This window comes from Ursus arctos, unplaced genomic scaffold (genome assembly GCF_023065955.2).
Source record: "Ursus arctos isolate Adak ecotype North America unplaced genomic scaffold, UrsArc2.0 scaffold_16, whole genome shotgun sequence".
Classification (NCBI taxonomy): domain Eukaryota; kingdom Metazoa; phylum Chordata; class Mammalia; order Carnivora; family Ursidae; genus Ursus; species Ursus arctos.
The window spans coordinates 24,325,836-24,352,861 of NW_026622830.1; the positions used below are offsets into that span (position 1 = coordinate 24,325,836).

Sequence of the window (27,026 nt, forward strand, 5' to 3'; positions counted from 1 at the left end):
GACCCAGGCAATAATATCCCAGACAAAAACCACATGGCCCAAGTACTAGGGGATACCCTCACAAGCCACAGCCACCACTCAATGTGTAGCTGTTATCCAATGACAACTCCACATAGTGACACACATAAATTCCACCCACCAGTACTCTGGGAGATGTCAACCCCAAACTGTATTGCTTCAACAAGCATATGTTGGACACCCACCATGTGCTAAGTGCTGGGGTTACAGCAGAAAACAAGACAGACAAGGTTTCTGCGGTCATGGAATTTACAGCCTGGTAGGGGCAATAGATGATGGACATGTAGCAAACAAATAATTTCAGAGATTGAAAAGTTATATGAAGGAAATAAAAGAGAGAGCAGTGCTACTTTAGATGAGACATGTAGGAAGCCCTCTCTGAAGAGGTGGCATTTGATCTGAAACCTGAAGATTGAGAAGGAGCCCGCCATGGGGGTAATGCATACCAGTCAGGGAAATATTAGGGGCAAAGGAGCTGAGACTGGAGCCTTCTTGGCATGCTCAAGGACCGGCAAGGAGGCCAGTTTGGCTGAGTAAGGGGGCAGGTGACAGGATATGAGGTTAGAGAAGGAAGCAGGGGCCAAATTATAGTCTTTCTTGTGGACTGTGGGAAGGAATTTGGATTTGAAGAATAAATGGGAGCCCTTGAGAAGTCATATGATTTATGCCCTAAGAAGTTTGCTATGATCGCTGTTACCGAATCAGAACAATCTTGTGTAAAGATGAGGCCTGGCTCCTCCCAGTGTCGCCCTCCCAATTCTAGGGAGGACGGCTCCTCTTTCAAGAAACTTCCTTCCAAGCTCTCAGGTGACATACCGCCTCCCAGCACGGAGGAATGAGGCTATTAGGTTGGACCAACCCAGAAGTGTGATTCTGACCTTCCTTAGAGCTAGGCGGGCGGAGCCTGTTGTGATTGGTTACAATCTCTCCCACTCTTCCAATCAGACCGCTAGTCCGGAGAGTGCGTGCCTCTCGTTCCCCGTGTGAGACGGGTGAGCCATTTGATCCGCTCTTGCCGTGAGAGTGACAGCAGACGCAGCCTGTGAGCGCAGAGACGCGGCTTCCCTGTCCAGTGCCGCCAGCTGTGCCGCCGGAACCCGGGGCTCTCGGTGCTGGTGCTGCTGCTTGCCCCTCGCCCCGCGCGCCTTTTGCGCTATGGCGGTCGCGCCGCAGCTACGAGCTCTGCTCCATGCGGTCAACGCACTGTTGCGCAAGCGCCGCTACCACGCTGCGTTGGCCATGCTTAAAGGCTTCCGGAACGGGGCAGTGTGAGTGGGGCCGTCGGGCTGGGCGGGGGCTGAGGGGCTGAGGGGTGGGTCCGGCCGAGGTCGGAGGAGCGGACTCTGGGCCCGTCGCCACTCTGTGTGCCCTTGAGCAGCACTAGTGTGTCTCTAGGTCTCGGTGTCCACCAGCTGCACAGTGGGCGCTGGGGATTTTGGGTTCCGTGCGCCTTCTGAGCTGGGGCTCCCGTTAAGCTGTTTCTGGGTCCTCCGTGCTTTGCAACCTGGAACACTGGCCTTGACCATCTCCCACTCCAGCCCCTGTATCCCCTCGTTTGGGCTGACCCCCCCACCCCATCCCCCTGCTTTGTGACCTTGGGTCTGTCTGGCTTTAACGGTCCCATTTGCACAATGAGAAGTGGCCACTGGCATCTAGCCCGCCTGCGGCGGCTTCTGTCTATGCTCCCACCGTTAAGCTGCCTGTGGGCTCACATCCCACTTCTCACTCCTCATCTGTATGACTCTAGCTCTAAGTCCCCATCCCGCCCAGGGGACTCCTGGGGCATAAGCCTGAGGAATGACCGACTGTGAAAGAAGCTGCAGATATTTGCTGGGCAGATTGATTGCACCCTGGCCATCAGATGTGCTGGAAAAGAGGTCTTGGGGTCATTTCACCTGGCTGGTAACTGCAGGGGAGCTCCCCCTCCTTTAAAACTCATGCATAACAGCAATCTTTTGCTGAGCGCCTACTGTGCCAGTACTGGGGATGCAACAGAGAACAAACCCAACAAAGACCTTCCCTCTTGGAGTTGACTTGCCTGTGGCAGCATGGCATGGTGGTGAGAATGCCTCTGGACTGCCTCTGTTCGAACCTTGGTGCCACCTACCTGTGTAATCTTTTTTTTTTTTAAGATTTTATTTGTGTATTTGACAGAAAGCGCACAAGCGGGTAGAGGCAGAGGGAGAGAGGGAAGCAGGCTCCCGCTGAGCAGGGAGACCAATGTAGGGCTCGATTCCAAGACTGGAGATCATGACCTGAGCCAAAGGCAGATGTTTAACCAACTGAGCCACCCAGGCACCCCTACCTGTGTGATCATGAGCAAGTCAGTTAGCCTCTCTAACCTTCAATTTCTATAAAATGGGGATGATAATAATACTTACATCATGCTGGGGTGTCTGGGTGGCTCATTCAGTTAAGTTTCTGCCTTCGGCTCAGGTTGTGATCTCAGGGTCCTGGGATCGAGTCCCACGTTGGGCTCCCTGCTCAGCGGGGAGCCTGCTTCTCCCTCTCCCTCTGCCTGCTGCTCCCCCTGCTTGTGCTCTCTATCAAATAAATAAATAAAATCTTTTTAAAAAATACATCGTACTGTCAGAGGATTGAATCAATATATGTGAAATGCTTAGCACAATGCATGGTACATGTATAACTGTTGGCTGGTGTTACTGTTATATTCACATGGAAGTCCGCCTAAATCACTCCATCACCTTTTCAGGCTTCTGCTTAAGTGTCACCTCCTCAATAAGGTCATCCCTGAACTCCTCATCTCCTCCCATACTTAATTTTTCTCCATAGTCCTTGTCACCATCTGACACTAAGTTCACCTCTGTATCCTGTTTTTATGCTTTGTCTTTCTCACTAGAAAGTGAGCTTCATGGGGACAGAAATGTTTATCTGCTTTGTTCCTTGGTGCATTCCTACTACATGGTACACAGCAAGCTCTCAAATATTTATTGAACAAATGAATAAGTGTGCAAGGTAGGAATTGTGACTGTCGCCATTTTCCAAATGAGAAGACTGGTTCAGAGAGGTAAACTCCTTACTCATGGTCATATCAGTTGGCCAGTGTCGGAGCCAGAATTCAAACCCAGGGATCCCTGACCCCAATGCCAGGCTCTTGGCGTCCATGTGAACCCAGAATCAGGTAGGACTTGTTCTTACTGGGCCTGAAGATTTGATCAGTTATGCCTTGCTGTGCCTAAGGTGGGATAACATCAGTGGCCCTTTGCCAAGGTATTCTTAGGACAAAGCAAGAGTGAAAATGAGTCATACAGTAGGTCCTGGTGCCAGTGGTCATTGGTCAATGCTAGCTTTGTACACCTGCTCCCAATCCAATTGTCCCTGTGGTCTCAGGGACCTTCCCAGCCAGGGCAGTCACTTGCTAAGGTGAGGCTCTTTTCTGGCCCTGTTCCTTCATTTCAAAGCTGGGTGCCTTCATCTCTTCTAGCCTCAGTTTCATCCTCTATAAAATGGAAACAGTCTCACCCAAATGGAGTGCTCTAAGGCAGTGATCCCATTACTGTTCAGTGCTAAGACACCATGACCATTTGTAAGGACCTAGAGTCTAAGGTCCTAATGAGATCAATCTTTAAAGTACCATGGCAGTGCCAGGAATGCTTTACAGAGGAGGTGATTGTGATGTTTTGAAGGGCAAGTTGTAATTTGCCAGGGGTAGAAAGGCAACCCAAGCAGGGGGAATGTTTGAACAAAGGCCTGGAGGTGGAAAAGAATATGCTATTTATGGAGAGAGGCCATTCATTCAGGGAGGCGGACTTGGACGACTAAGACATACGAGCTTTGTAAAATTGAACTCACTGACTTCCACTCCTAACTATGCATCTCTAAAAGTAAGAGCATTTTCCTATATGGCTAAATTATCATGATTACACTTACTAAATTAATAATAATCCTATAATGTTGACTACTATCCAGTTAATAGTCAAATTGTCCTAACTGTCCCCTAAATGTTCTCCCTAAATGTTAGTTTGCTGAGACTAGGCTCCTCCCAGACATCACATTGCACCTGTCATTATGTCCTTTAAGTCCTTTTAAACCCCAGGCATCCCTTTTTTCAGGACATAGAGTAATCTGGTGAATGGCAGTAACCAGCTCCCACCTGAGTTTGACAGCTTTGGGAATGGGGTCTGGCAGATGTAGGGAGCTGGGGGCACTATTCCACTTGTGTCTGGGGTATAAGGAAGGGCTCTTTTCATGCTGGAGAGCTGGAGGAGGCTGAGGGCCTCATTGTTCAGGGGAAAGAGACACAGGTGAGGCAGACAGCTTGCTGGGGTCAGGATGAGGGTCCTGCGCACTGCTAGGCAGGGGACAAGATAAGTAATTCAGCAACAAGAACACTGGCTTCAACTTGTTAACATTACAAATTTGATTTGTATTGTATTGAAGATTTTATTTATTTATTTGACAGAGAGAGCACAAGTAGGCAGAGCAGTAGACAGAGGGAGAGGGAGAAGCAGGCTCCCCACTGAGCAGAGAGGCTGACATGGGGTTTGATCCCAGGACCCCTGGGATCATGACCTGACCTGAAGGCAGACAACTAACCAACTGAGCCACCCAGGTGCCCCTTTAATTTGTATTTTAAAAATTAAGTAACATTAGGGGCCCCTGGCTGAGTCAGTCAGTAGAGCATGCGACTCTTGATCTCCAGGCTGGCTCACCCATATTGGGTGTAGAGATTACTTAAAAATAATATCTTAAGAAAAAATTTAGGTAACATTCAGGGGCACCTGGGTGGCTCAGTTGGTTGAGCGTCTGCATTTGGCTCAGGTTGTGATCCCAGGGTCCTGGGATCCAGCCCCGCATTGGGCTCCCTGCTCAGTGAGGAGCCTGCCTCCCTCTCTCCATCCGCCTCTCCCCCAGCTCATGTTCTCTCTCTCACTCTCTCTTGCTCTCACTCTCGCTCTCTCAAATAAATAAATTTTTTTTTAAAAAGTTAGGTAAGATTCAGAAAAGGCACAAAAGTTAGATGCTATGGGACGCATGGCTGGCTCAGTCAGTGGAGCATGTGACTCTTGATCTCGGGGTTGTGAGTTCAAGCCCCACAATGGGCATTAAGCCTAATTTAAAAAAATAAAAGGTTAGATGCTTTGAAGTCCTGCCCACTCCATTCTTCTGTCACCGAGTCCCCCTCCCTGGAGGTAACGCCTGTGTCCAGTCTCATCTCTCCCTCTAGAAATATTGTCCGCATATCTAAGCAGATACGTATATTCTTCCCCACACCTTTTTTTTTAAAAGATTTTATTTATTTGACAGAGAGAGACACAGCGAGAGGGGGAACACAAGCAGGGGGAGTGGGAGAGGGAGAAGCAGGCTTCCTGCTGAGCAGGGAACCCGATGCGGGGCTCGATCCCAGGACGCTGGGATCATGACCTGAGCTGAAGGCAGACACTTAACGACTGAGCCACCCAGGCGCCCCATCTTCCCCACACCTTTAAGACAAGTTTTATTTTGAAATAATTTTAAATTTATGGAAGAATTACCTCGTTTTACACAATTTTACATTTTACACATCTCGTTCTAGTATATCCCTCAGTGCACGAAGAGCTGCCTCAGTCTTTTACATCTGTGCAGCATTCTACTCAGTGGTGGGACCATTCTTTATTCACCCAAAAGCCCCCTGTGGATGGACATGGGTTTGCTTCCAGTCTTTTGCTGTTTCTAACAAGCCTGTGATGAACTGTGACAGATACTCGTATGACAACAATACGTAGCTCCTGGTATCGTGTCAAGGAGGCCATCAAAGATTTTTAGACCTTATAGCTTGGCAAGATCAGGACCTGGCACCTGGAGGACTTGGTGGGGCAAGAGGGAGTCCAATAAAGAACCAGAAAGGAAGAGACACTAATATTGGTTGAACTAGAACTTTTACATGTGCTATGTCCTTACCTGCCAGAAGCAACTCTGAAAGGGAGAATACTTTTTACTGATGGGAGAAGAGAGGCTCAGAGAGGTTAAGTGATTTATCCAAGTTCACACAGCAAAACATGGCAGGGCTTTGGCACCAAATATTACCTTTCTACTACCTACTTGAGTATAGTTAAAACAACGGGGGTGCCTGGCTGGCTCAGTCAGTGGAGCATGCAGCTTGATCTTGGGGTTCTGAGTTCGAGCTCCACATTGGGTGTGACTAGTTAAAAATAAAATCTTTAAAAAACAAACAAAAAATATTGAGGGTGAATATGTTCATGTTCACATAATCCCCAGTTGCTCAAATGAGGAGGTAAAAGGAGAGTCAGGAGAAGAGATTTGAGTCTTAAAAGAGGCATTTATGTAACATTTAAAATGTCTATTTTGGGACACCTGGCTGGCTCAGTTGGTACTGCATGGGGCTGTTGATCTCAGGGTCATGAGTTCAAGTCCCACCTTGGGCATAGAGCCTACTTTAAAAAAAAATGTTTATTTCAGTTGTTTTAATTTAATTTTTTAAAAAGGTTTATTTATTTATTTTACAGAGAGAGGAAGCGCACTGGGTAGGGAGGGGCAGAGGGAGAGGGACAGAGAGAATCTCAGGCAGACTCCCTGCTGAGTGCTCCAGTCATGGGCTCAATCTCACCACCCTGAGATCATGAACTGAGCCGAAATCAAGATTTGGACGTTCAACTGACTGAGCCACCCAGGCACCCCGCAATTATTTTAATTTTAAAAGCAATGCTTAACCATTACAGATCATTTTGGAAATATAGAAAAGTTAGAAAAAGGCAAAAATAAATTCCCATATTCCTCCAGCTCAGGGAACATTGCTAATAACTTTGTGGCATATTTTCTTCCAATCTTTTTTTTTTTAATCCATTTTTACAACACTGGGGTCCTCCTGTTTATCATAGTTGTAAAGAAGTACATTTTGAACAGGTAGAAGGAAGTACGATGTTACTCAGCAACAGTTTTAGGGAATTTGTTAACTTTAGGGAATTTGTTAACTTTACGATAGACTAAGCTAAAAGTAGAAACTTCCAGAAGCCACCTCCCCTCACAGATAATTGAGGGCTGTTGTAGAATCAGTCAGCAATCATGTACAGAGCACATTGCTCTATGTCAAGTACCATGCAAGGTACTGGGGACTCTGCACAGGTCAAATCAAACAGTCCCTCACAACGCCCATGGTCTAGTGGAGGAAAGAGATAATTAGAATAGAATAAGTAATTATGAGTAATCGAGTCATTAACCCAGGACTGTAAAATGCTGCAGTGAAGCTTGGAGCTCCATGGCCATGAAAACATTGCCCTGACCTCGTCTGGTGGGTAAGAAGCCTCCACAGAGGTGGCAGCTGAGACTGAGGGGCTGAGAAGTCGGTGGCTGCATGAGGAGTAAGGAAGAGCAGTCTGGGCAGAGGGAACAGCCTGCCCAGAGGCAGGGGAGCAGCTCCTGGGTCAGAGAAACTCCAGAAAGGCCATGGGGCTGGAGCAGGAGAAGAGGGGCGAGAGAGGAAGGAGAAGGAAGCATGGGCCAAATCCTGCAGCACTTTCAAGGCTGTGGGAGGAGCCTGGGTTTTATTCTGTGAAGACTGGAAAGGTGGTGGTGGTTTTTAAGTTGGGACGTGATAGAAATTTTAATAGGGTGGGTGGGACCGAGGGAGCAACTCCACACTGCCACTGGGTGGGGACGGTGGAGGCCTTTGACACACATTGTCCCCTTTCACTGAAATTATAACCAGCCTTCTAGCCTGATGACCCCTTTTGCTGTTAGGCAAACTGAGGCTCAGAGAAGTTAAGTAGCAAGCCTGAGGCCCCACTACAAAGAAGGTGTCAGAGCTGGGATTTGAACCCGGATCTAACTTGAAAGCCAGCATTATCTCCCCTTCCTGGGTGACATTAGGATTAGTGCTGGAGTGGGGGAACAAGGCGTCAGAGAGCCCAGAAAGAAACTGTGAGGCAGTGATGCAGTTGTAACTGTTTCCTTTCATTTCTACAGCTACGGAGCCAAAATCCGGGCCCCGCATGCGCTGGTCATGACCTTTCTCTTCCGGAGTGGCAGGTACCCACCCTCTCTGCACACCCATGAGACTGGGGGATAGTATGGTCAGCCCTCAGTGCCAGGACACTTGCAAGAGCTTCCTATCTAGGTCTAGCCGGCCCCCCTGCTACCACCATCTCCTCAAGTATGACTCTGATCCCATTATTCCTGCTTAAAAACTCCCCGGGCTCCCACTGTCCTCCAGAGAAGCCCAGCTTCCTTCGTTAAAAGGCCCTCTGTAACTAGTGCTGTTGAGCATTGGGTGATGTATGGGGTTGTTGACTCACCGTATTGTACACCTGAAATTAATATAACAGCGTCTCTTCACTATAGTGGAATTAAAATTAAAACTTAAAGAAAACAAACAAACCCCAAAGGCCCTCTGCTGCCTGGCCTCAGCTGCAACCCCACATCCCTCCCTTAGGTCCACCGCAGAGTGGCCTGGGTGCACAGGACTCCCTGCCATGCCATGTGTGGTTCCGCAGCCCCACCTTTGCTTAGGCAGTTACCCCCACCAGGCGCACCTTTCCTCTTCCACCCCACCTTTATTTCCTTCTTGGCAACCCATACCAGTTATGGAAGGATCACTTCCTTGGGAAAACTGTCCGTGACCTCCTTCACTCGCTCAAACTTCTTGGTCTTCCTCCCTCCCCCGGAGCTTTCCCCTCACGGCACTTCTCAGAAACCACTCTGTGGCCTGGTTTTCAATGCAGGTAGCCTCACCTGGTGCTTATAAGAAGCATACATGGAGAGCCTATTAGCCAAATCCAGCTTGTAAGATTTTTTCTTTTTGTATTTTTATTTAGGATTTCTCTTTTTCAAAAATTTTATTTATTTGAGAGAGAGTGTGTGAGCATGAGCTGGGGGAGGGGCATAGGGAGAGGGAGAAGCAGACTCCCCACTGAGCACGGAGCCCAACATAGGGCTGGATCCCAGGAACCCGATCATGACCTGAGCCAGAGGCAATTGCTTAACGTACTGAGCCACCTAGCTGCCCTCTAGAAACATTTTGAAGGCAAGATAAGCACCAACACAACTGGGAAATTCAGCTTTCTTGCATTAGAACTGGCAACACTAGAGGCGCCGGGCTGACTTGGTCAGTAAAGCATGTGACTCTTGATCTTGGGGTCATGAGTTTGAGCCCCATGTTGGACATAGCATTTACAAAAAAAAAAAAAAAAGATTAAAATTAAAAAAAAAAAAACAGCCTGGCAACACTGGCCTCATGTTCCTCTGAGGCAAGAACCAGCTGACTTCTGGCTGTCCCCACTCACCTGGCAGATTTCCACAGGTGCCAGTAAACCCACTTAAGGCCCTCATCTAGCCCTGAGAGCACTTGGTTGCACGATCCTTGAATTGACCTCCCAGAGTACACGCTGCCCTTCTCCCTGTGTTCTCTCACTGCCCCCTAGTGACTTAATTTTAAAGGATAAATAGAATCCTTGCCCAACTTAAATGTGCACCTTTCTCAGGATAAAGACTAAACTGCATGTCTCCACCTGTCCTCACATTCTTTCCCCCCACATTCTCTGCTCAGGCCTTTATGGTTTCTCTCTGTTCCTTTACTCCCCACTCTCTGTCCCTCCTCTGAACCTTTGCATGTGTTGATCCCTCTGTCTGGGGTGCAACCCCTCTCCCCTCTCCACCTCATCGACTCCTCATCCTTCGGATCCCAGGATCATCTCTGGTCAAGGTCGAAGCTTGCCACTTGCTTTGTGATTATTTGTTTCTCTCTCCCATTAGGTCATATACCTTATGAGAGCAGCAAGCATTTTTCCTCAGAACCTATCCCCAGTTCCAGTACGAAGTAGGCTCTATCGTACTCCCTCATTCGTGTCTTCACATGCTCATGCCAAAAGTCATTTTTTGAGTGCCTACTATGTGCCAGGCCCTATTCTGGGCCCTGGGGATCAACAAGCCAGGTGTAGACACTACCCTCTGGTAGCTTCCACTGGGATGGGGTGGGAGTGGGAAGAGATTAAGCCTATTAACATCAGCTGGTGGAAGCGCTGTGCAGCAAAAGGGGACAGGATGGTCAGACAAGGCCTCTCTGAGGAGGTGACATGGAGTCCAGTGGGAGAGCAGCCCTGAGGACCTGGAAGCTAGAGGCCTGGGGCTGAATGAGCCTCCCTGCTGGCTCAGGTTTGCATGCCCAGTGGGTGAATGCCCTGGAAGCGGTTGGGCCGGCACTCATGGCAGCTCCCTGTGTTTCTTCAGCCTCCAGGAGAAGCTGCGGGCCATCCTGCAGGCCACGTACACCCACTCCCGGAACCTGGCCTGCTTTGTGTTCACCTATAAGGGGCTCTGTGCCCTGCAGGCCCACGTGCAGGGCGAGACCTACCAGGTGCACTCGTTCCTGGCTGCCTTCGTCGGGGGCTTGCTGCTGTTTGGAGGTAACAATAACATCAACAGCCAGGTAAAGACCCTTCCCCGGGATAGGGCTCAGGGCTTAGAGGCCAGGGCAGGGAGGGACATGGTCCAGGTATAGAATTTGAGGTGGAGGTCAAAGAAGATGAGCTCTTTGCTCCCTTCCACATCTGAGGGTCTGTGATCCACCAGTCCCTGTGTGATCTTGGGAAGGTCACTTTCCCTCCATTTCCCAATCTGTAAATCGAGCAGCTTGCTGAAATTCCATGTTTCCCCAAGTCCATGTGCATGGTGTTCTCTGGAGCAAAGATTTTTTTTTTTTTTTAATATGGAATGCTTCATGGATTTGCATGTCATCCTTGTGCAGGAGCCATACTAATCTTCTATGTATCGTTCCAATTTTAGTCTATGTGCTGCTGAGGCGAGCACTGGAGCAAAGATTTAAAAAGAAAAAGAAAAAAAAAACACTGTGCAGTGAAATGAGAAAAAAATGACTCTGTGGACCCCTGGCTGTTTCGGTCAGTAGAGCATGTGACTCTTGATCTCAGAGTCTTGAGTTCGAGCCCCACGTTGGGCATAAAGCTTACTAAAAAAAAAAAAAAAAAGACTCTGGAATACCATTTTCATAAAACAAAACTTATTACACTCAAAGAATGCTCTTTTATTCTGTATCTTCCCCTCTTTAAAATCCCATTTTTTTGTGAAATGAAATGCTAGTTGTTGTTTTAAAGTCCTTCCTGGGCAACATGAAAAGTTGGCAGCCCCTCCCTTTGCCTCCCTCAAATTTATTAAATACTTCCAAATTATAAAAATCACATTTTATTTTCACATTTTAAAAAATGCAGACTAAGCACCCCCTGTGTGTCTGGCAAACTTCTAGGTGCTGGGAGTGCATCACAATAAAATTAGAAAATAAATTGTAAAGAAAGCTCCCATCCCCCTCCAATTGTCAAGCCACTGTCCAGGAACACTTTAACTGTGTCTTTTTTTTTTTTTAAGCCTTTTTTAAAAAATTTTATTTATTTGAGAGAGAGAGAGAGCGCGTGAACAGGGGCAGAGGGAGAGAGAAAAGCAGACTCCCTGCTGAGCAAGAAGCCTGATATGGGGCTTGATCCCAGGACCCTGGGATCATGACCTGAGCCACCCAGGTGTCCCCACTTTAACTGTGTCTTGTGTGGCCCTTCAGAAATTGTCTGTGCTTGTATCTGTACATACTGGGAGTCTTCCACCAGTGAGATCACACCACACTTTTTCTTCACAGAATGATGTATTTGGGAGACCTTTCTTGTCAGTCCATCATTCTTTTTAACATCAGCGATCTCTCAGTTGGGTCATGGACCAGCCTTGATTTCCCCAGTCTCCTCTGGATGGACACTTAGAGGGGCTCTAGCCTTTTGCCAGGATACACACACTAGTCTACATCCTTGTTTGGACATCTTCTTACACGTGTCAGTCCATCTGAAATTCCCTTACCGTGAAACTGTGGAATCTACAGATATGAGCATTTTAAATTTTGATAAAGTTTCCATAGCTTTTTTTTGTTTGTTTGTTAGAAATGTCACTGGTCTATGAACTTCCAAGGACTAGGAATCCTGGTCATACCATCTCCTTCCCCCTCTCTTCCTTTCCCTGGCCCCTGGCAACAACTATTCTGACCTCCATTTCTAAAATTTTGTCATTTCAAAAATGTTAATGTAAGTAGAGTCATTGCAGTATGTAACCTTTGGGGATTGGCTTTTTGCACGCAGCATAATTCCCTGGAGATTCGTCCAAGTTGTGTGTGTATCGATAGTTCATTCCAGGGCGTGGATGCCCCACACTTCGTTTAAACATTCACCCATTGAAGGACATCTGGGTTGTTTCCAGCTCTTGGCTATTAGAAATACAGCTAAGGGGCACCCGGTGGCTCAGTCGTTAATCGTCTGCCTTTGGCTCAGGGCGTGATCCCAGCGTTCTGGGGTCGAGCCCCGCATCAGGCTCCTCTGCTGGGAGCCTGCTTCTTCCTCTCCCACTCCCCCTGCTTGTGTTCCCTCTCTCACTGGCTCTCTCTCTCTCTGTCAAATAAACAAATAAAATCTTTAAAAAAAAAAAAAAAGAAAGAAAGAAATACAGCTAAGAATATTCTTGTACAAGTTTTTGGGTGACCATAGGTTTTCATTACTTTGGAATAAATGCCCAATTGCTGGGTCATATGATACATGCATGTTTAAATTTTTTTTAAAGATTTTTATTTTTAAGTAATCTCTATAGCCAATGTGAGGCCCAAACTCAGAACCCTGAGATCAAGAGTCTTCACGCTCCAACTACTGAGCCAGCCAGGTGCCCTGTGCGTGTTCATTATTTTTTTTAAGATTTTATTTATTTATTCATTTGAGAGAGAGAAAGAGCTCAAAGCGCAAGTGGGGAGAGGGGCAGAGGGGGAGGGAGAGGAAGAGGGAGAGAATCTCAGCAGACTCCATGCTGAGCATGGAGACCCATGCGCAGGGCTCGATCTCAAGACCCTGAGATCATGACCTGAGCCAAAACCAAGAGTTGGATGCTTAACCGACCGAGCCAGCCAGGCACCCACATGCATGTTTAATTTTTAAAGAAACTGCTAATCCGGGGTGCCTGGGTGGCTCAGTTGGTTAAGCTTCTGCCTTCAGCTTGAGTCATGATCCCAGGGTCCTGGGATCGAGTCTGACAGCGGTCTCCCTGCTCAGCGGGGAGCCTGCTTCTCCCTCTGCTGCTCCTGCTTGTGCGCTCTGACAAGTAAATAAAATTAAAAAAAAGAAAGAAAGAAAGAAAGAAACTGCCAATCTATTTTCCAGAGTGACTGTACTATTTTACGTTCCCATAAGGAATATACAAACGATCCATTTTCTCCACATCCTAGCCAGCATTTGGTTTCTCACATTTTTAATTTTAGCCATTTTGATAGGTGTACTACGTAGTGCTTCTCATTGTGGTTTTAATTTGCATTTCCCTAATGGCTAATGATGTTGAACATCTTTACCTGTGCTTATTTTCCATCTGCAGAACCAGTTCAGTGAAACATCTGTTCACATCTTTTGCTTATTTTCTAATTGGATTGTTTCTTTTTTTACCATTGAGTTTTGAGAGTTTTTTAAAAAATATATTCCAGAGACAAGTTTTTGTCAGATATGTGCTTGTAAATACTTTCTCCCAGCTGTAGCTTTTCTTCTCAGCCTCTTCGTATGGGCTTTCACAAGCAAACCATTTTAAATTTTGATGAGATCCAATCTACCAATTTTTTATTTTTGTGCGGGTTGTTGTTTTTGGTGTCAAGTTACCTTTCAATTTTGAACCATGTAAACGTAGTCATTTTCTAAAAATTGTAATGAAGAAGAATGATAAATTACAGCAAAGGATAGCGACATTAAACACCTACTACGGGGCCGCCCGGGTGGCTCAGTCATTTGAGCGTCTGACTCTTGATTTCAGCTCAGGTCATGATCTCAGGGTCTTGAGATTGAGCCCCGTGTCACGCTCTGCACTGAGCGTGGAGCCTGCTTAAGATTCTCTCTCTCCTTCTCCCTCTGCCTCTCTACCCCTCTTCTCTCTCTCTCAAATAAATAAATAAATAAAATCTTTAAAATACCTACTACGCACCCCTTCAAATCATCTTGCACACTAGCTTTGAAAACCACTGATCCAGGCGCTCCTGGCTGGCTCAGTTGGAAGAGCACAAGACTCTTAAACTCGGGGCCATAGTTTCAAGCCCCCATGGGGTGTAAAGATTACTAAAATAAATAAATAAACTTAAAAGAAAGAAAGACAGACAAACCCTGATCCCATGTGCAGTAGGTGCCCCAGGACATGGGGGTGGGCCGAAGGTTCCCAGCAGCTGTGCCCTCCCGTAACCCCTGTCCTTCCCTCCCTGCAGATCAGCATGTACCTGCTCTCACGCGTCCTGTTTGCCCTGTGCCGCCTGGGCGTGGAGGAGGGCTACATTCCCAAGCCCAGGTGGGACCCATTCCCTTTGTTCACCGGGCTGGTGTGGGGGCTGGTGCTGTGGCTCTTTGAGTACCACCGGCCCACTCTGCAGCCATCCCTGCAGTCCTCCATGACCTATCTGTACCAGGACAGCAACGTCTGGCATGACATCTCAGACTTCCTCCTCTACAACAAGAGCCTCCCCTCAAAGTAACGTGGCCCCAAGGTGCTGATGGCAGCTTCCACAGCCGAGATCGGCTCCATCGGTGAATCCCCCCAAAGGATCCTGCCTTCTCAAGATCATGGTTCTCAGACTCCAACTTTTATTGTCACAGGGTTCCATTTGCGGAAGCCAAAGCACAGATTTCCAAGTCCCGTCAGGTCCTCTCCAATGGTGGAACGAGGGGGAATCAGGCTGCGGAGCCTTGCACACGATTCCAGCGGGGCTGCTGGCTACCGTGAAGCCAGGGAAAGCCACCCTCTCTGGGTGTCAGGGGTGAGCGAGCTCAGAGGAGGGCCCTGAAGTCTCTTTCTGGTGGATTATGGTCTTTGAGCCTTCTGTGTAACAGGACTTCTTGCTGGGGGGCAGTGGGTTGCAAATATGTTAGAAATAAATTCCTGGGCTCAGGTGTTGCTCTAGTGGAGAAGCTCTAGAATTCCACTGTCCAATGGAAGCACAATGTGATCCGTATATGTAATTGAAATTTGTCTTAGTAGCCACATGAAAAAAAGTAGAAGCAGATGAGATTAATCTTAATTATATATTTTAACCCAGTATTTCTAAAATATTATCACTTTAACATATAAAAAATAATATAAAATTAATAGATATTTTATATTCTTTGTTCTTGTACTAGGTCATCAGAATCAGGTATATGGTATATACTTACAGCGTGTCTCGATGGGGACCCGCCATACTTCAAGTGCTCAGTAGCCACATGTGGCTTGTGGCTACCATACTGGGTAACACAGATAGGGAACACTTCTATCCTTGCAGAAAATTCTAGTGGACAGTGCAGTTACAGAGCTAGGGGACATGGGTTTGAGTCCCCACTCCACCACTGTGTAACCTTGGGGAAGCTTCTTCACCTCTTGGAGCCTCAGTTTCTTATAAAATGAGGATAATCATAATGCACACCCAGGGTCCACATTGGACTTGTATAACGACAAGGGCTACTGTTACCACTAATTACTTCCATTTAGTGAGCTCCTACGTCCTTCTGGGTGCTTTGCACATACTATTTTTAACCCATACAATGACCTTGCAGGTGTGTACTTTGATCCTCATTTCATAGATGTGGACACTGAGGATCAGAGGGGGGAAATCACTTGCCCAAGATTATACAACCAGTATGATAGCCAAATCAGGGTTTGAACTCAGAGCTGCCTGAGTGCAATACCCCCTTTTTTTTAGTGCCTTATGTTACATTTAGAAACCTAAGCTATGCTATGCAAATGTTAACTAGTTCTAGGATGGGCTCCAGAATGGGTTGCAAACTCAAATGCCCAGGCGGGTCTGGCAAGGGTCATAAATGAAAATGTTGTGCACTCGGCAGTGATGACAACCTGGGGAACTGGAGACTCACGTGCCAGTCCGATTTTTAAAATCACTATGCTGGACAAACCAAACCAGGTCCCCAGGAAGATGTGGTCCATGCAGTAGGAATACTTCAGTCTCTTTTTAGAAATACTAGTAGAAATGTGCACAGGAGTCACTGGTGATGTCATTAAAATGCAGATTCTGACTCTGTGAGTTTGGGGCGGGGCCAGAGATTCTGCCTTGCCCATAGGCTTCAGGGTGCTGCCGCTGGTGCTGCTGGTTGACCCGCACTTTGAGTAACAAGGTCGTAGGGAATGATGCGCAGCCAACCATCATCTTGTGTTTCAGACGGAGGAAGCGAGTCACAGAGCTGTTAGGTAATCGTGGTGGGATTAGGCCTGATTCTAACAGCAGTGTTCTCAGCCATGATGTTGTACGGCATGCTTGGAGAAGGTGATCTTGGAGGTCCCTGAATTCACTGTGTGAAGGCTGAATGAGATCTCAAGGTTATGGGGAGGAAGGGGGTAGCCATCAGCAAGCAGATGTGGGGGGTGCTCCCCCGAGGCCCCTCTAACTGCCCTCTTCACTGTACACCAGCCAACTCTTCCAACTGCCACCCCTGTGTCTTTCTGCCTGAGGGCTCTTGCCACGGCACCTGCTCTGCCGCCCACAGTAGGTCTGGAGGATTAACACGTCCGATGACTCCGAGGCGTATGCTCCACACTGGTTCCCGGGGTTCCCTAGCAGGACCGAACTCCGGCTGCCCACAACGGTCACGCGCTTGATAACTCCTCCCCCAACCCTTCCCTGTCTCCATCCCTAACATGGGATCACTTCCCAAATAAACCACTTGAACTGAAATTCTTGTCTTGGGGTCTGCTATTGAGGAAACCCAAACTAAAATTGGCCTCTGGGGCAGCAAGCTGAGAGTCGGTGGAGGTTATGGACACAGACTCTGGAGGGAGAGTGCCGGGGCTCAGCCCTGTTTGCTCGGGCAAGTGACAACTATTCTGTACCTCTGTTTCTTCATCTAGAAGATAGGCATGCTAGTATCACTCACCTCACCGCATGGTGTGGAGGATTAAACAGTATGACGAGTATAAAGTAAGCACTCCATAAGTGTTTGCTGTTATCTCTAATATAGCATCCAAACGTAGGAGGAAGTGTGGTCCTAAGAACTGAGTACCCCCTGCTTTTAGCCTCTCCTGTGCCCCAGCTGAAGGTAGAGCCTTGGCTCTCTGCCTGCCCAGCATCCCCCCACTGCTGCGGGGGGCTGGCCGGCTACACCACCGACTGTCTCTGCTCTCTAAGAATAGGTCTCCCTCACAGATGGCATCTCTGCGGATCCTGCCAGAGCATCTGGCGCCTCCAACTGCTCACTCCAGGGAGCAAGGCTGTGTGGTCCTTGCTGAGGAGCAGAGCTCTGGCTTCCAGCAGACCTGGGAGGAGTCCCCACTTGGCTCCCTCCTAGCTGAGCTTCCATTTCCTAAGATCTGTAAAACGGGCATTGCCAAAGGACCCTTGGCACACAGTAGGCCCTCTGTAAATGCTAGTTCCTGAAATAGTACAATGGTTTACGTGTTTATTAAGCACCTGCCACATTCCTATGAAGTCTTCTGACATGCAAGACTGTAAAAAATAATTTTTCATCAATAGCCCATGCTCATAGTACAGAACTTACATGGTACGAAAGGTGTATCACAAGGAAAAGTCGGGCTCCCTCCTACACCTAAGCTCCACCCCCAAAACCCCTCTTTTGCCAGGGGCACTCACTGTTAGCACTTTCTAATACAGCCTCTCTGAGATAGTCTGTGCACAGTCACCTATCTTTGTCTTAGAAACTTTTCTTAGAAGATTTTATTTTATTTATTTTTCCTTAAGTCCCAACACGGGCTTGAACTCACAACCCTGAGATCAAGATCTGAGCTGCAATCAAGAGTTGGATGCTTAACTGACTGAGCCACCCAGGTGCCCTTAAATATTTGATTCTATTTTTTTTTTAAGATTTTATTTATTTGACGGAGAGAGACAAGTGAGAGAGGGAATACAGGCAGAGGGAGTGGGAGAGGGAGAAGAAGGCTTCCCAGCTGAGCAGGGAGCCCGATGCGGGGCTTGATCCCAGGACCCTGGGATCATGCCCTGAGCCAAAGGCAGACACTTAATGACTGAGCCACCCAGGTGCCCCTGATTCTATTTTTTTTTTAAGATTTATTTAATTATTTTAGAAAGAGCGCGAGCGGGGGAAGGCAGAAAGAGAGAGAGAATCTCAAGCATACTCCCTGCTGAGTATGGAGCTCGATCCCACGCCCCTGAAATCACGACCTTAGCCGAAATCAAGAGCTGGGTGCCTAACCAACTGTGCCACCCAGGGACCCCTAAAGATTTATTTATTTTATTTATTTACTTATTTTTTAAAGATTTTATTTTTAAGTAATCTCTACACCCCACGTGGGGCTCAAACTCTCAACCCCGAGATCAAGAGTCACATGCTCCACAGACTGAGTGGGCCAGGCACTCCTGTCTTCTGAGAAACTTTTACATCGCATTGTCATCTCCACAAGTCTTTGGCATTTTTTCCTTGCCCTCTGCATGTTTAGTTTCTCTTTGATCAATAATCTAATACGAAAGTGAGTCCTTTCTTTGAGCTGGTTCCTACCCCAACTCCACCCTCCAACTCCCCAAATATCTCAGACAGGTTCTTACTGTGATCAGTGTATGAGATGAACCGCCCGAGATATCTGGAGCCTTGCCGTCAATGACACCAGGCATTCAGGCCCACAGAGCTGCAAGTGAAATGGAAAAGACAAAACTGAGGTTAATTTGGGGCCCTTCTGCTGCTCTGCTCCCAAATTAGAGATCATTCAGTGAGCCCATGTGAGAGCAATGATTCACAGGCAGAGACGCCAAGAAACTGCCTCCCCTGATGCTCCCTGCTCCCGCCTTTCCCATCGCAGGCCCCAGAAAGAATCCTGGAGATGGCATTTCTTTCTCCATTGTTAGCTTGCATTTATGAGAATCGGGCTTTGAACCTGATGCCCTCCTAAACCAGAACATTGTGCTGGGTTCCACCTCCCAGAGGGAACCCGTGTCACTGCAATCTGGGACTTCAGATGGCTTGCTTTCTTTAACGAATTAGGGGGTATTTATAAAAAGAAACATTATTTTTTTTCCCTCCCCTTGTCATGTTCCAGATGGATAGGGAGAGAGTTTGTCTTACTTCAGCCCTGAAGCGTATTTTGGGTGAGAGGGGTTTCATTTTAACCAGAGGGTCCCCTGCACGACTCGCTCTTGTGAGCTGCCAACTGCCCTGGGCCAGCCGGAGGACAGAGGGAGAGCTGGACTCTTCTGAGTAGTGTTTTTAGAGAGGGCTTCCTAACGGAGGGCTCCCGCCTCCTGTTCCAAGTCTCTGTGCCCGGAGCTTTGTCGATGTCACGATTTCATAAACAAGACAGGAAACGAGGCAAAATGGAAGTGTAGCTCGTGGGGTCTCTGTTGCTTTTCCAGGCTTCTTCAGACTCTCCTCGTGGGCTAGATGTCCGCTGAGAGAAGGACCAGGGCCAGAGCACATCAGCTCTTTTAAGACTCTCCTTTTTAGGGGGTCTTTTTAGTCTGTGTCATGAACCCCTTTGGCATCTGGTGAAGCCTATGGACCCCTCTCAGAACGCTGTTTTTAAAACTCATTAAATAAATACGTAGGGGGCGCCTGGGTGGCTCAGCCAGTCAAGCGTCTGACTCTTGATCTCAGCTCAGGTCATGATCTCAGGGTCATGAGATCGAGCCCTGCATCTTGGGTGTGGAACCTGCTTAAGATTCTCCCTCTTCCTCTGCCCCTTCCCCCCAGCCACTGCTCATGTGTGCGTGCTCTCTCTAAATAAATAAATAAATAAATAAATAAATAAATAAATTACATAGGATTACGAAAGACAAGAATTATATTGACTTGAGATAATTATCAAAATATTTTCTACATTTGTAATTTAGTCATATATATATATATATATATATATTAACACACTAAATAAATAGTGGCAGGTCTAGAAGTGTCATGATTTCATAGTATAAACGTGTGACATGAACAATACCTCAAGACCCTGCAGCAGCTGTGACAGGGCGTGGAAGGAGCTGTGGTTTCTGTTGCCAATGAAGTCCCGGTGCTGCTAATAGGCCTCCAGTCTGTGGCCTGCCTGAAGTGCAAGATGTTGCACTGCAGTCAGAGGCTGGTGAATATACAAATGTAATTTTGTTTCTGTCCAAGTTCGTGGAACTGGGGGTTCATGGATCAGATTCAGAACTTTTGCTTGAGAGTGACTTTCTCAGCCTGACCACATGGCAGGTGTCATTGTTTACCAAGCCCTGAACACAGGAATAAGAAAAATACCGGCTGATGTTGGCTGAGTGCTTACTAAGTACCAACTACCCGGTGATATTGGACTCAGCAATGAAAGGGCCAGCTCCTGGCCACTGGAGGCTTACAGTCTAGGGAGGGAAGGCTGACATGTGAATACACAAATATGATAATTTGGGAGTGCAGTGGGTGCTAGAAGTCCATGGTACAGGGCAGTGTAATAGAATGACTTGGAAGGGGAGAATGAGACGGTCTATTCTCCAGGGAAGGCCTGTCTGAGAGCCACGATGAGGAGAGAGCCCTGCAAAGATACAGAGGAAGGGTGTTCCCAGCACAGGATCTGCAAAGTGCGCAGAGGAGGGAACCAGCTGAAAGCATTCCAGGGCCTGGCAGGAGGCCTGCGGGGCTGGGACAGAGCGCCGGGTGGGGGTGCGCTGGAGCCCTGGAGCACTGGAGATGGAGGCTGAGAAGCTGGCTGGGCCCATCAGGCTGGCGTTGTGGGCCAGACTAAGTGGTTTGGGTTTTCTTCTAAGTGTTATGGGCAGCCTTTGGCAGGTTTAAGCAGGGGAGTGATGTGATGTGATTTACATTTTGGAAAGATTCTTCTTGCTACAAGTGGAGAAGGGTGTAGGCAGCTAGGCTGGCAGCAAGGATCCAGTGAGGAAGCCACGCGGGGGTCTGGGTGAGAGACCATGGTGGTCTGGACCAGGGTGGGCCTATGAGGTGGAGAGAAGTGGGCGCATATGGTGTGTAATTTGGAGAGACTCTGTGGCCCAGGGCTGTGGGGGGTTAGGAAGAGGGGTGTAGTGAATGACCCCCATGTTCCTCCTCCTTAGGCCTTGCCCCCCCACCTGAGAAAGGGAAGCCCTGACCTTGCCCCCCCCTTGCCTCTTCAGCCCCCTACAGCCCTGGGGCCCCTGGCATGCGGGCTTCCCAGCTGGCCCCAATTGTTGTTACTCCCCAGGGAGTCATGGGAACACACTCCCCCTGCCCCCTCCAGCCCCCTCTTCCCAGACAGGGCCAGGCCCTAACAATGCCCCCTCAGCCAGCCAGTGGCCTGGACACAATGGCCCTGATTCGGTTCATTGCCAGCTCCAGGAGGCCTGCTGGGTTTCCTGGCCTGTTTGGCATATATATAACTCTGGCTTCCAGCAGGGATTTTTTTTGTTAAAAAAAAATCCCTGGCTCCTCCTCTCTGAATATCTTAATATATTATAAAAACCCTTTCTCTTCCTACCCTGAGCCCTCCCTACTCCCCTCCCTAACCGCATTTGCCATGTGCCTGTCAACCCCGGGACCAAATGCAGGTCAGCAGGTGTCAGCGAGAAAATGAGAAAAAGGAAGAAAAGCTGCTTGCTCCGCCGTGGCCAACCTCGAATGTGCGGGTGATGCTGAGGATCCTGAGAAGAATCTGAGGGCTTGTGACATGGCAGGCACCGTGCCCGGTGCGTTTTGTACACTTGATCTCATTCCTCCTAAGGCACCATCAAAGATGAGCTACAATGTTATTTGGGGCCCCAAAGAAAGAAAAGAGCTACCAACTACGACTTAGGACAGGCCATTGATTGTATGATGCGCCTCAATTTCAGAGATAGTAAAATATGGGGGGGACGTCGCAGAATCTGTGGAATATGGGATCACCTCATCTGTATACTTCATTGCCCTCTGAAGGTATTTTTCTCCCTATCTTTGCACTTACCTGTGCCTCCTAGAGTTGGGGGTGGGGCAGTGCAGGGATTGCTTCATGAACATTCTCCTATTCTGCAGCCTCTCCAGGACAGTTTTCTTTGCCTCCTTGCCACCTCGAGAGGAGATGTAAGCAAGCTGCTTCAGTGATTCCTCTTTGATTCCTAACAGCAGCTGACATTTACTGAGTGCTCTCTATGTGCCAGCTACTGTCCTAAGCACTTTAATGTCCCAACAACCCTATCCGCTAAACACTATTTTTACCATTCTCCTTTGCCAGATGAAAACACAGAGCCCCTCTACTCTAAGGTCCCTTGCTGACTCTGCAGCCCTGGTTCGGGTGAGCACGGCTACTATGTCTGGTTTTTCCTCCTCTCCTTGGAAAAGCAGAATCCCCTCTCAGAGTTTGGTGTGATGCAGAGAATGGAAGTGGCACTGGGTGAACCTTAGAGAAAAGAGAAGCCCCCAGAGCACGAGTTCAGTGGGTAACGGGGTTTGGGGGAAGGGAGGATGGCTTATCGACCTAAGACCTGTCCATTTACACCATACCCTGGACCCTCTGGCCCACACCTTACTGAACATATGGACCGATTGATGGCCAAGGAATTAGCCAGGCAGCTGTTGGCTGGTACCAAGCCCCATGTCTCCTGTTTCACCACGAATGCCCACTTTCTCTACTCTGCCTTCTCTTTAGTTACCTGCAAAGCAGAGGAGATGTGCAGGTGCTGGTTAGTGCCTCAGCAGTAAGAATATTGCCAGAAGTAGTTAACATTTATTGGGTGCTTACTCCGTGCCAGGGGCAGACATCAGGGATTGCAAACTCAGGTCCCTGGAATGGCAGGGCAAGTAAGGCCACTGAGGGTCCAGGCTCGGGCTCAAAGGGGGACAGCAATCGCTCAGCACCGTGATGGCCTGGCTAGTATTGCCAGATATTACTGCTTTAAAGGAAAGCTGGATATTCGAATTTTTATATGGCATTTCTCAATTTAAGAAAATTTTAAACTAATTCACAATTCAGAAAAAAAAAAAATACTCCGTGGGCAAATGAAATCATACCTGTGGGACAGTTTGCAAAATCTGCTTGTTTTCTCATTTAACCCTGACACGCCTCCTATAAGGCAGCATTCGCCCCTTCTACAGAAGCCACAAGCCAAGCTCTTCAAGAGCGTGAGCCACCTACTCAAGGTCATCCAGCCAAGCCACGTAGCTGGGGTTTTCCTTGACTCCTAAGGCTTGCTCCTCTGTTTGATGGCCTCTCAGATGGGTGAGAGCCGTGTGTTCAGACACAGCCAGAACTGGCACAGTGATAGAACATCTCCAGGCACAGCACACCGTCAGTCAGAGAATTCAGTGTAGCAATGAGGGATCATTCGAGACAAATGTGATGCTGCAGACATAAAACTCCCCACCTCCCTCTGCCGGAACTCAACAATGGATGTCTCTGCGCCTCTTAATAAAATTAAGTCACCACAGAATCATTTCTCCCAATGATGCAGTCCTTATAATGATGGGATGTTCATGTTTGGAGATTTTTTTTTTTTTAATTTTTTTAAACCTAAGAATGTATGCTTCAGCGAGGTGGTGTATGTGGAATAAATAGGCTTGAATTATTTGTGTTGTTTGTCAAACTTCTTAATGAGCATATCGTGCAGGTTTATGTAAATAATTCTTTTTTTTTTTAAAGCTTTTATTTATTTATTCAACAGAGATAGAGACAGCCAGCGAGAGAGGGAACACAAGCAGGGGAGTGGGAGAGGAAGAAGCAGGCTCATAGCGGAGGAGCCTGATGTGGGGCTCGATCCCATAACGCTGGGATCACGCCCTGAGCCGAAGGCAGACGCTCAACCGCTGTGCCACCCAGGCGCCCCTATGTAAATAATTCTGACTCTCCCACTGGACTGTGAGCTCCAGGTATCAGAGATGGGGTCTGTTTTGTGTCCAGCTGTCTCCCCAGCACCTAGCACAATGACGCAATTGCTCCATCAATATCTGTGGATTAAATGAGGTTCAAGTTATGAATTGACTTGTCCAAGGTCACACAGACCGAGGTTCCCATTTATATCGACCAGATTTAGAAGCTCTTCCTATCACTTCTACACAACCCTGCGTCTTGGAATAATTCAAGGGCAAGATAGCTCCACACTGTGGATGATGGTGGGCCCAGGAGTTTCCACCCCTTTGGACTCCTCTAGAGTTAGATGTTGGTGGAGGTGGTGATTGGGGTGAGCACCTACTAATTAAGCCACTATCCATCATAATCTTTTGGAAACCACACATTACAATCTTGACAGCCCTGAGCCTGGCTCTTGGGGTATTTACAGGGAGTGATGAGGTATGAAGGGCAGACACTAGGGTTTGGCAGTGGAACAGGCTAAGTTCCCCTCTCATTTCTGCTCTCTGACCTTGAGCTGCGAGTGCCCCTCTCTGAGCCTCCTTCTTCCTGCACCGTGTGGATAAACAAGCTTCACTTAAGGGATTATTGGTTGAAAGGAGATCATCGTTGGAAGTGGCTGCCCAGTAACTGTGGAGTTTTTGGAAGCCTACCAGCCTGAAGAGAACTGTTGATGTTGAGAACAGCCTTATCAGTATCTCCCAGGCTTGAGGCCAAGGGGCCCCATCTTTCAGGCCTTTGCTGCTTTCAAGTGGGTATTAATAGATACAGAAGGCCCTTATCTCTTTCTTGATTTCACACTGGGAATTCTGGTCTTCACTCCTTTCTGCTGCCGCAAGACAGGAGGGATTGTGGGAAGAAGGGCACCTGCTTCTACCTGGGAGGTTGGGTTCTTGAATACTTTGGGAGGGCAGGCCTTTGGTAAACCCCTAGCTTTGACCTCCACCAAGCATGAATAATAGCCTTTTCATCTGCTAGGTAAGCTCATGCCCTTTGGGCCTCAGTGTCCTCATCATGACATGGGGCAATAACAGCAGTATCTGTCTTCCTTCTCCAGCAACCACTACAGTGCTTGGCAGAAGACAGGTGCTCAATAACTGCTTGTTGAATGACTGTTGGGTATGAGAGTACTTTACAAAGCAAATGTTACTGTTATTGAGACCCTTTGGGATGATATGGAGAAAGGAAACTCCATCTGGAATAGAATAGGAATGTTGCTGGCTTCTCTTACTCTCTGTCAGAGTTGGGCCTGGCTATTTCAAATGAGACCTACCATTCTTTTTTTTTAATATTTTATTTATTTATTTATTTATTTATTTATTTATTTATTTAAGAGAGCGAGAGACAGCAAATGAGCGGGGAGGGGGAGGGGCAGAGGGAGAGGAAGAAGCAGGCTCTCTGCTGAGCAGAGAGCCTGTGGCGGGGCTCGATCCCTGGACCCTAGGATGACCTGAGCCAAAGGCAGACGCTCAAACTGATCAAGCCACCCAGGCACTCCAGAGACCTACCATTCTAATAGTGGTGGCTTCTCTATCTGGGGAGAAGTGAGACAGGCTGATCCCATGGCTGGGAATCCACTGTAGGCCAGATCCTATCACTGGCTGACCTCACAGGTCCCTACTCCTGAACGGGCCTCTATTTTCCCATCTCTGCAGCAAGAGGCTTACACAGTCCATGGTCCCTTCTAGTGCTGACAGTCTCGGATTTACAACGAGCAATTTCTTTCTTTCTTCCCTCCTCCCTTCCTTCCTTCCTCCCTCCCTCCCTTCCTTCCTTCCTTCCTTCCTCTTTTAGAGAGAGAGCGAGGGGCGCACACAGGGTGGGGAGGGGCAGAGGCAGACAGAGAATCCCAAGTAGGCTCCACGCCCAGCACAGAGCCCGACACAGGGCTGGATCTCATAACCCTGAAATCATGACCTGAGCTGAAACCAAGAGTCAGATGCTTAACCAACTGAGCCACCTAGGCGCCCCCTACAATGAGTAATTTCAAAAACTGCTTTGGAAACTCCTGCTGTGTTCCTAAACCACCTCGTAGTTTATAGAACACTTATAGCAGATTCCTTATGTTTTTTATCCGAATGGCAACCCAGGAAGAGGCCAGGGCAATGTGCCCATTTTACAGATGAGGAAACTGGAGCTGAGAATTGTCCTCAAGGGGCTATAATTCAAGGCTGCACCACACATTTTGGTTATACAGGCATACTGTTTTTTCTCAAGAGCATAAAAATCACCTAGCATTGGGGGGTGGGGTGGGTAGGGGATTGCTGGTGAAAATACTGATTCCTGAGCACTTAGAGATTCTAAATTGGCAAGGCTGGAGTGGGCCCAAAGTTAACAAGTGCCCAGGTGATTCTGAAGCCAGGTGCTGAGGACTCCTTTAAGCGAGCCAGGGCCTCCTTTCTGTACTCTGTGTAGCCTCAGGCACCAGTGTGTTCCTTTCCTAACCTTTCTCAGCACCTGTTCTGGGCCAGACCAGTGTTGGGAGGAGGCCCTGTTGGAGCTTCCAGTCTGGTAGGAGAGGCAGATGGAGAAACTGAATGTGTGGTCAGTGTTGGAACAGAGGCAGCATTGGGCAATGGAGGAAGTGAGTAATTACGACTCTGGAGGGCTCTCTGGAGGAAGTCATGTTTATGCTGGGCCTAGGGATTTGATCTTTGTTTGTGTATTAGCTCCTTTTTAAATTTTTCCTGTGGGTCATCCCCACCAGATGGCAGGCAAGTTCATAGAAATGATCAAGTCTCACATCTCTGCCCTCAGAGCTGGCACAAGGCCTGGCACAGAGGAGAGGACAATATTGGTCAAATCAGCTGACCTGAGCAGCGAAAAATGGCTGATGGAGAGGTCCCAGGGCCTCCGGATTAAATGCATTTTCATGCTCAGCACCCTCACCTCCTCCCTTTGTGAGTTCTAACACGGGAGTGAATGATGGAAATTCCTCATCATATTCCAAACGTTGTTACCTCTGTTCCTCTCCTTCTCTTTTCACTAGTCTGAGCTCTTCAAGGTCTGAACTAAGAATGGGGCACAGAGCAGGCTCTCAAAACGTTTGCTGAATAAATGGGTGAATGAATGAGTTCAAGCGGAAGCTGTGCATTGGCTATTGAAGAGATTCCGGCTAAAAGGGGGCTTACAGGAAAGCCCCAAGCTGTACTGGGCCAGATGTCCCTTCCCATTTTCTAGCAGCCCCCTTCTGCTCAGGCTCAGGGTGAGAGGGACAAAGCAGGTGCAGGATTTGAAAGTAAGTGGTATAGGTGGGGCAAGTTGAGGATGGGAGCGGC

At 48.0% G+C, this 27,026-nt stretch overlaps 1 protein-coding gene and 1 non-coding gene across 3 annotated transcripts; one reads left to right on the forward strand and one right to left on the reverse strand.

Annotated features, from left to right (window-relative positions):
* The first annotated feature begins 974 nt into the window (after positions 1 to 974).
* PXMP4 (peroxisomal membrane protein 4) lies at positions 975 to 16,687 on the forward strand. Of its 2 annotated transcripts, XM_026503304.4 has the most exons (4): positions 975 to 1,286; positions 7,942 to 8,004; positions 10,201 to 10,399; positions 14,237 to 16,687. In XM_026503304.4, the coding sequence occupies exons 1-4, from the start codon at positions 1,174 to 1,176 to the stop codon at positions 14,498 to 14,500; spliced, it is 639 nt and encodes a 212-aa protein (XP_026359089.1). In that variant the 5' UTR covers positions 975 to 1,173; the 3' UTR covers positions 14,501 to 16,687. The 2 variants fall into 2 exon arrangements, with proteins under 2 accessions (XP_026359089.1, XP_026359090.1); XM_026503305.4 differs by lacking the exon at positions 7,942 to 8,004 and having other exon boundaries at positions 1,007 to 1,286.
* On the reverse strand, positions 10,673 to 10,779 carry LOC113258838 (U6 spliceosomal RNA). The gene has a single exon (XR_003317361.1). It is a non-coding gene; the product is annotated as a U6 spliceosomal RNA (small nuclear RNA).
* Positions 16,688 to 27,026: the final 10,339 nt, after the last annotated feature.

Excerpts from the sequence above, each read along its gene's own strand:
- PXMP4 (XM_026503304.4), top strand. The coding sequence starts at position 1,174 with ATGGCGGTCGCGCCGCAGCTACGAGCTCTGCTCCATGCGGTCAACGCA. Across the intron at positions 1,287-7,941 it reads GGCTTCCGGAACGGGGCAGT|CTACGGAGCCAAAATCCGGG; the intron begins GTGAGTGGGGCC and ends TCATTTCTACAG. Across the intron at positions 8,005-10,200 it reads TTTCTCTTCCGGAGTGGCAG|CCTCCAGGAGAAGCTGCGGG; the intron begins GTACCCACCCTC and ends GTGTTTCTTCAG.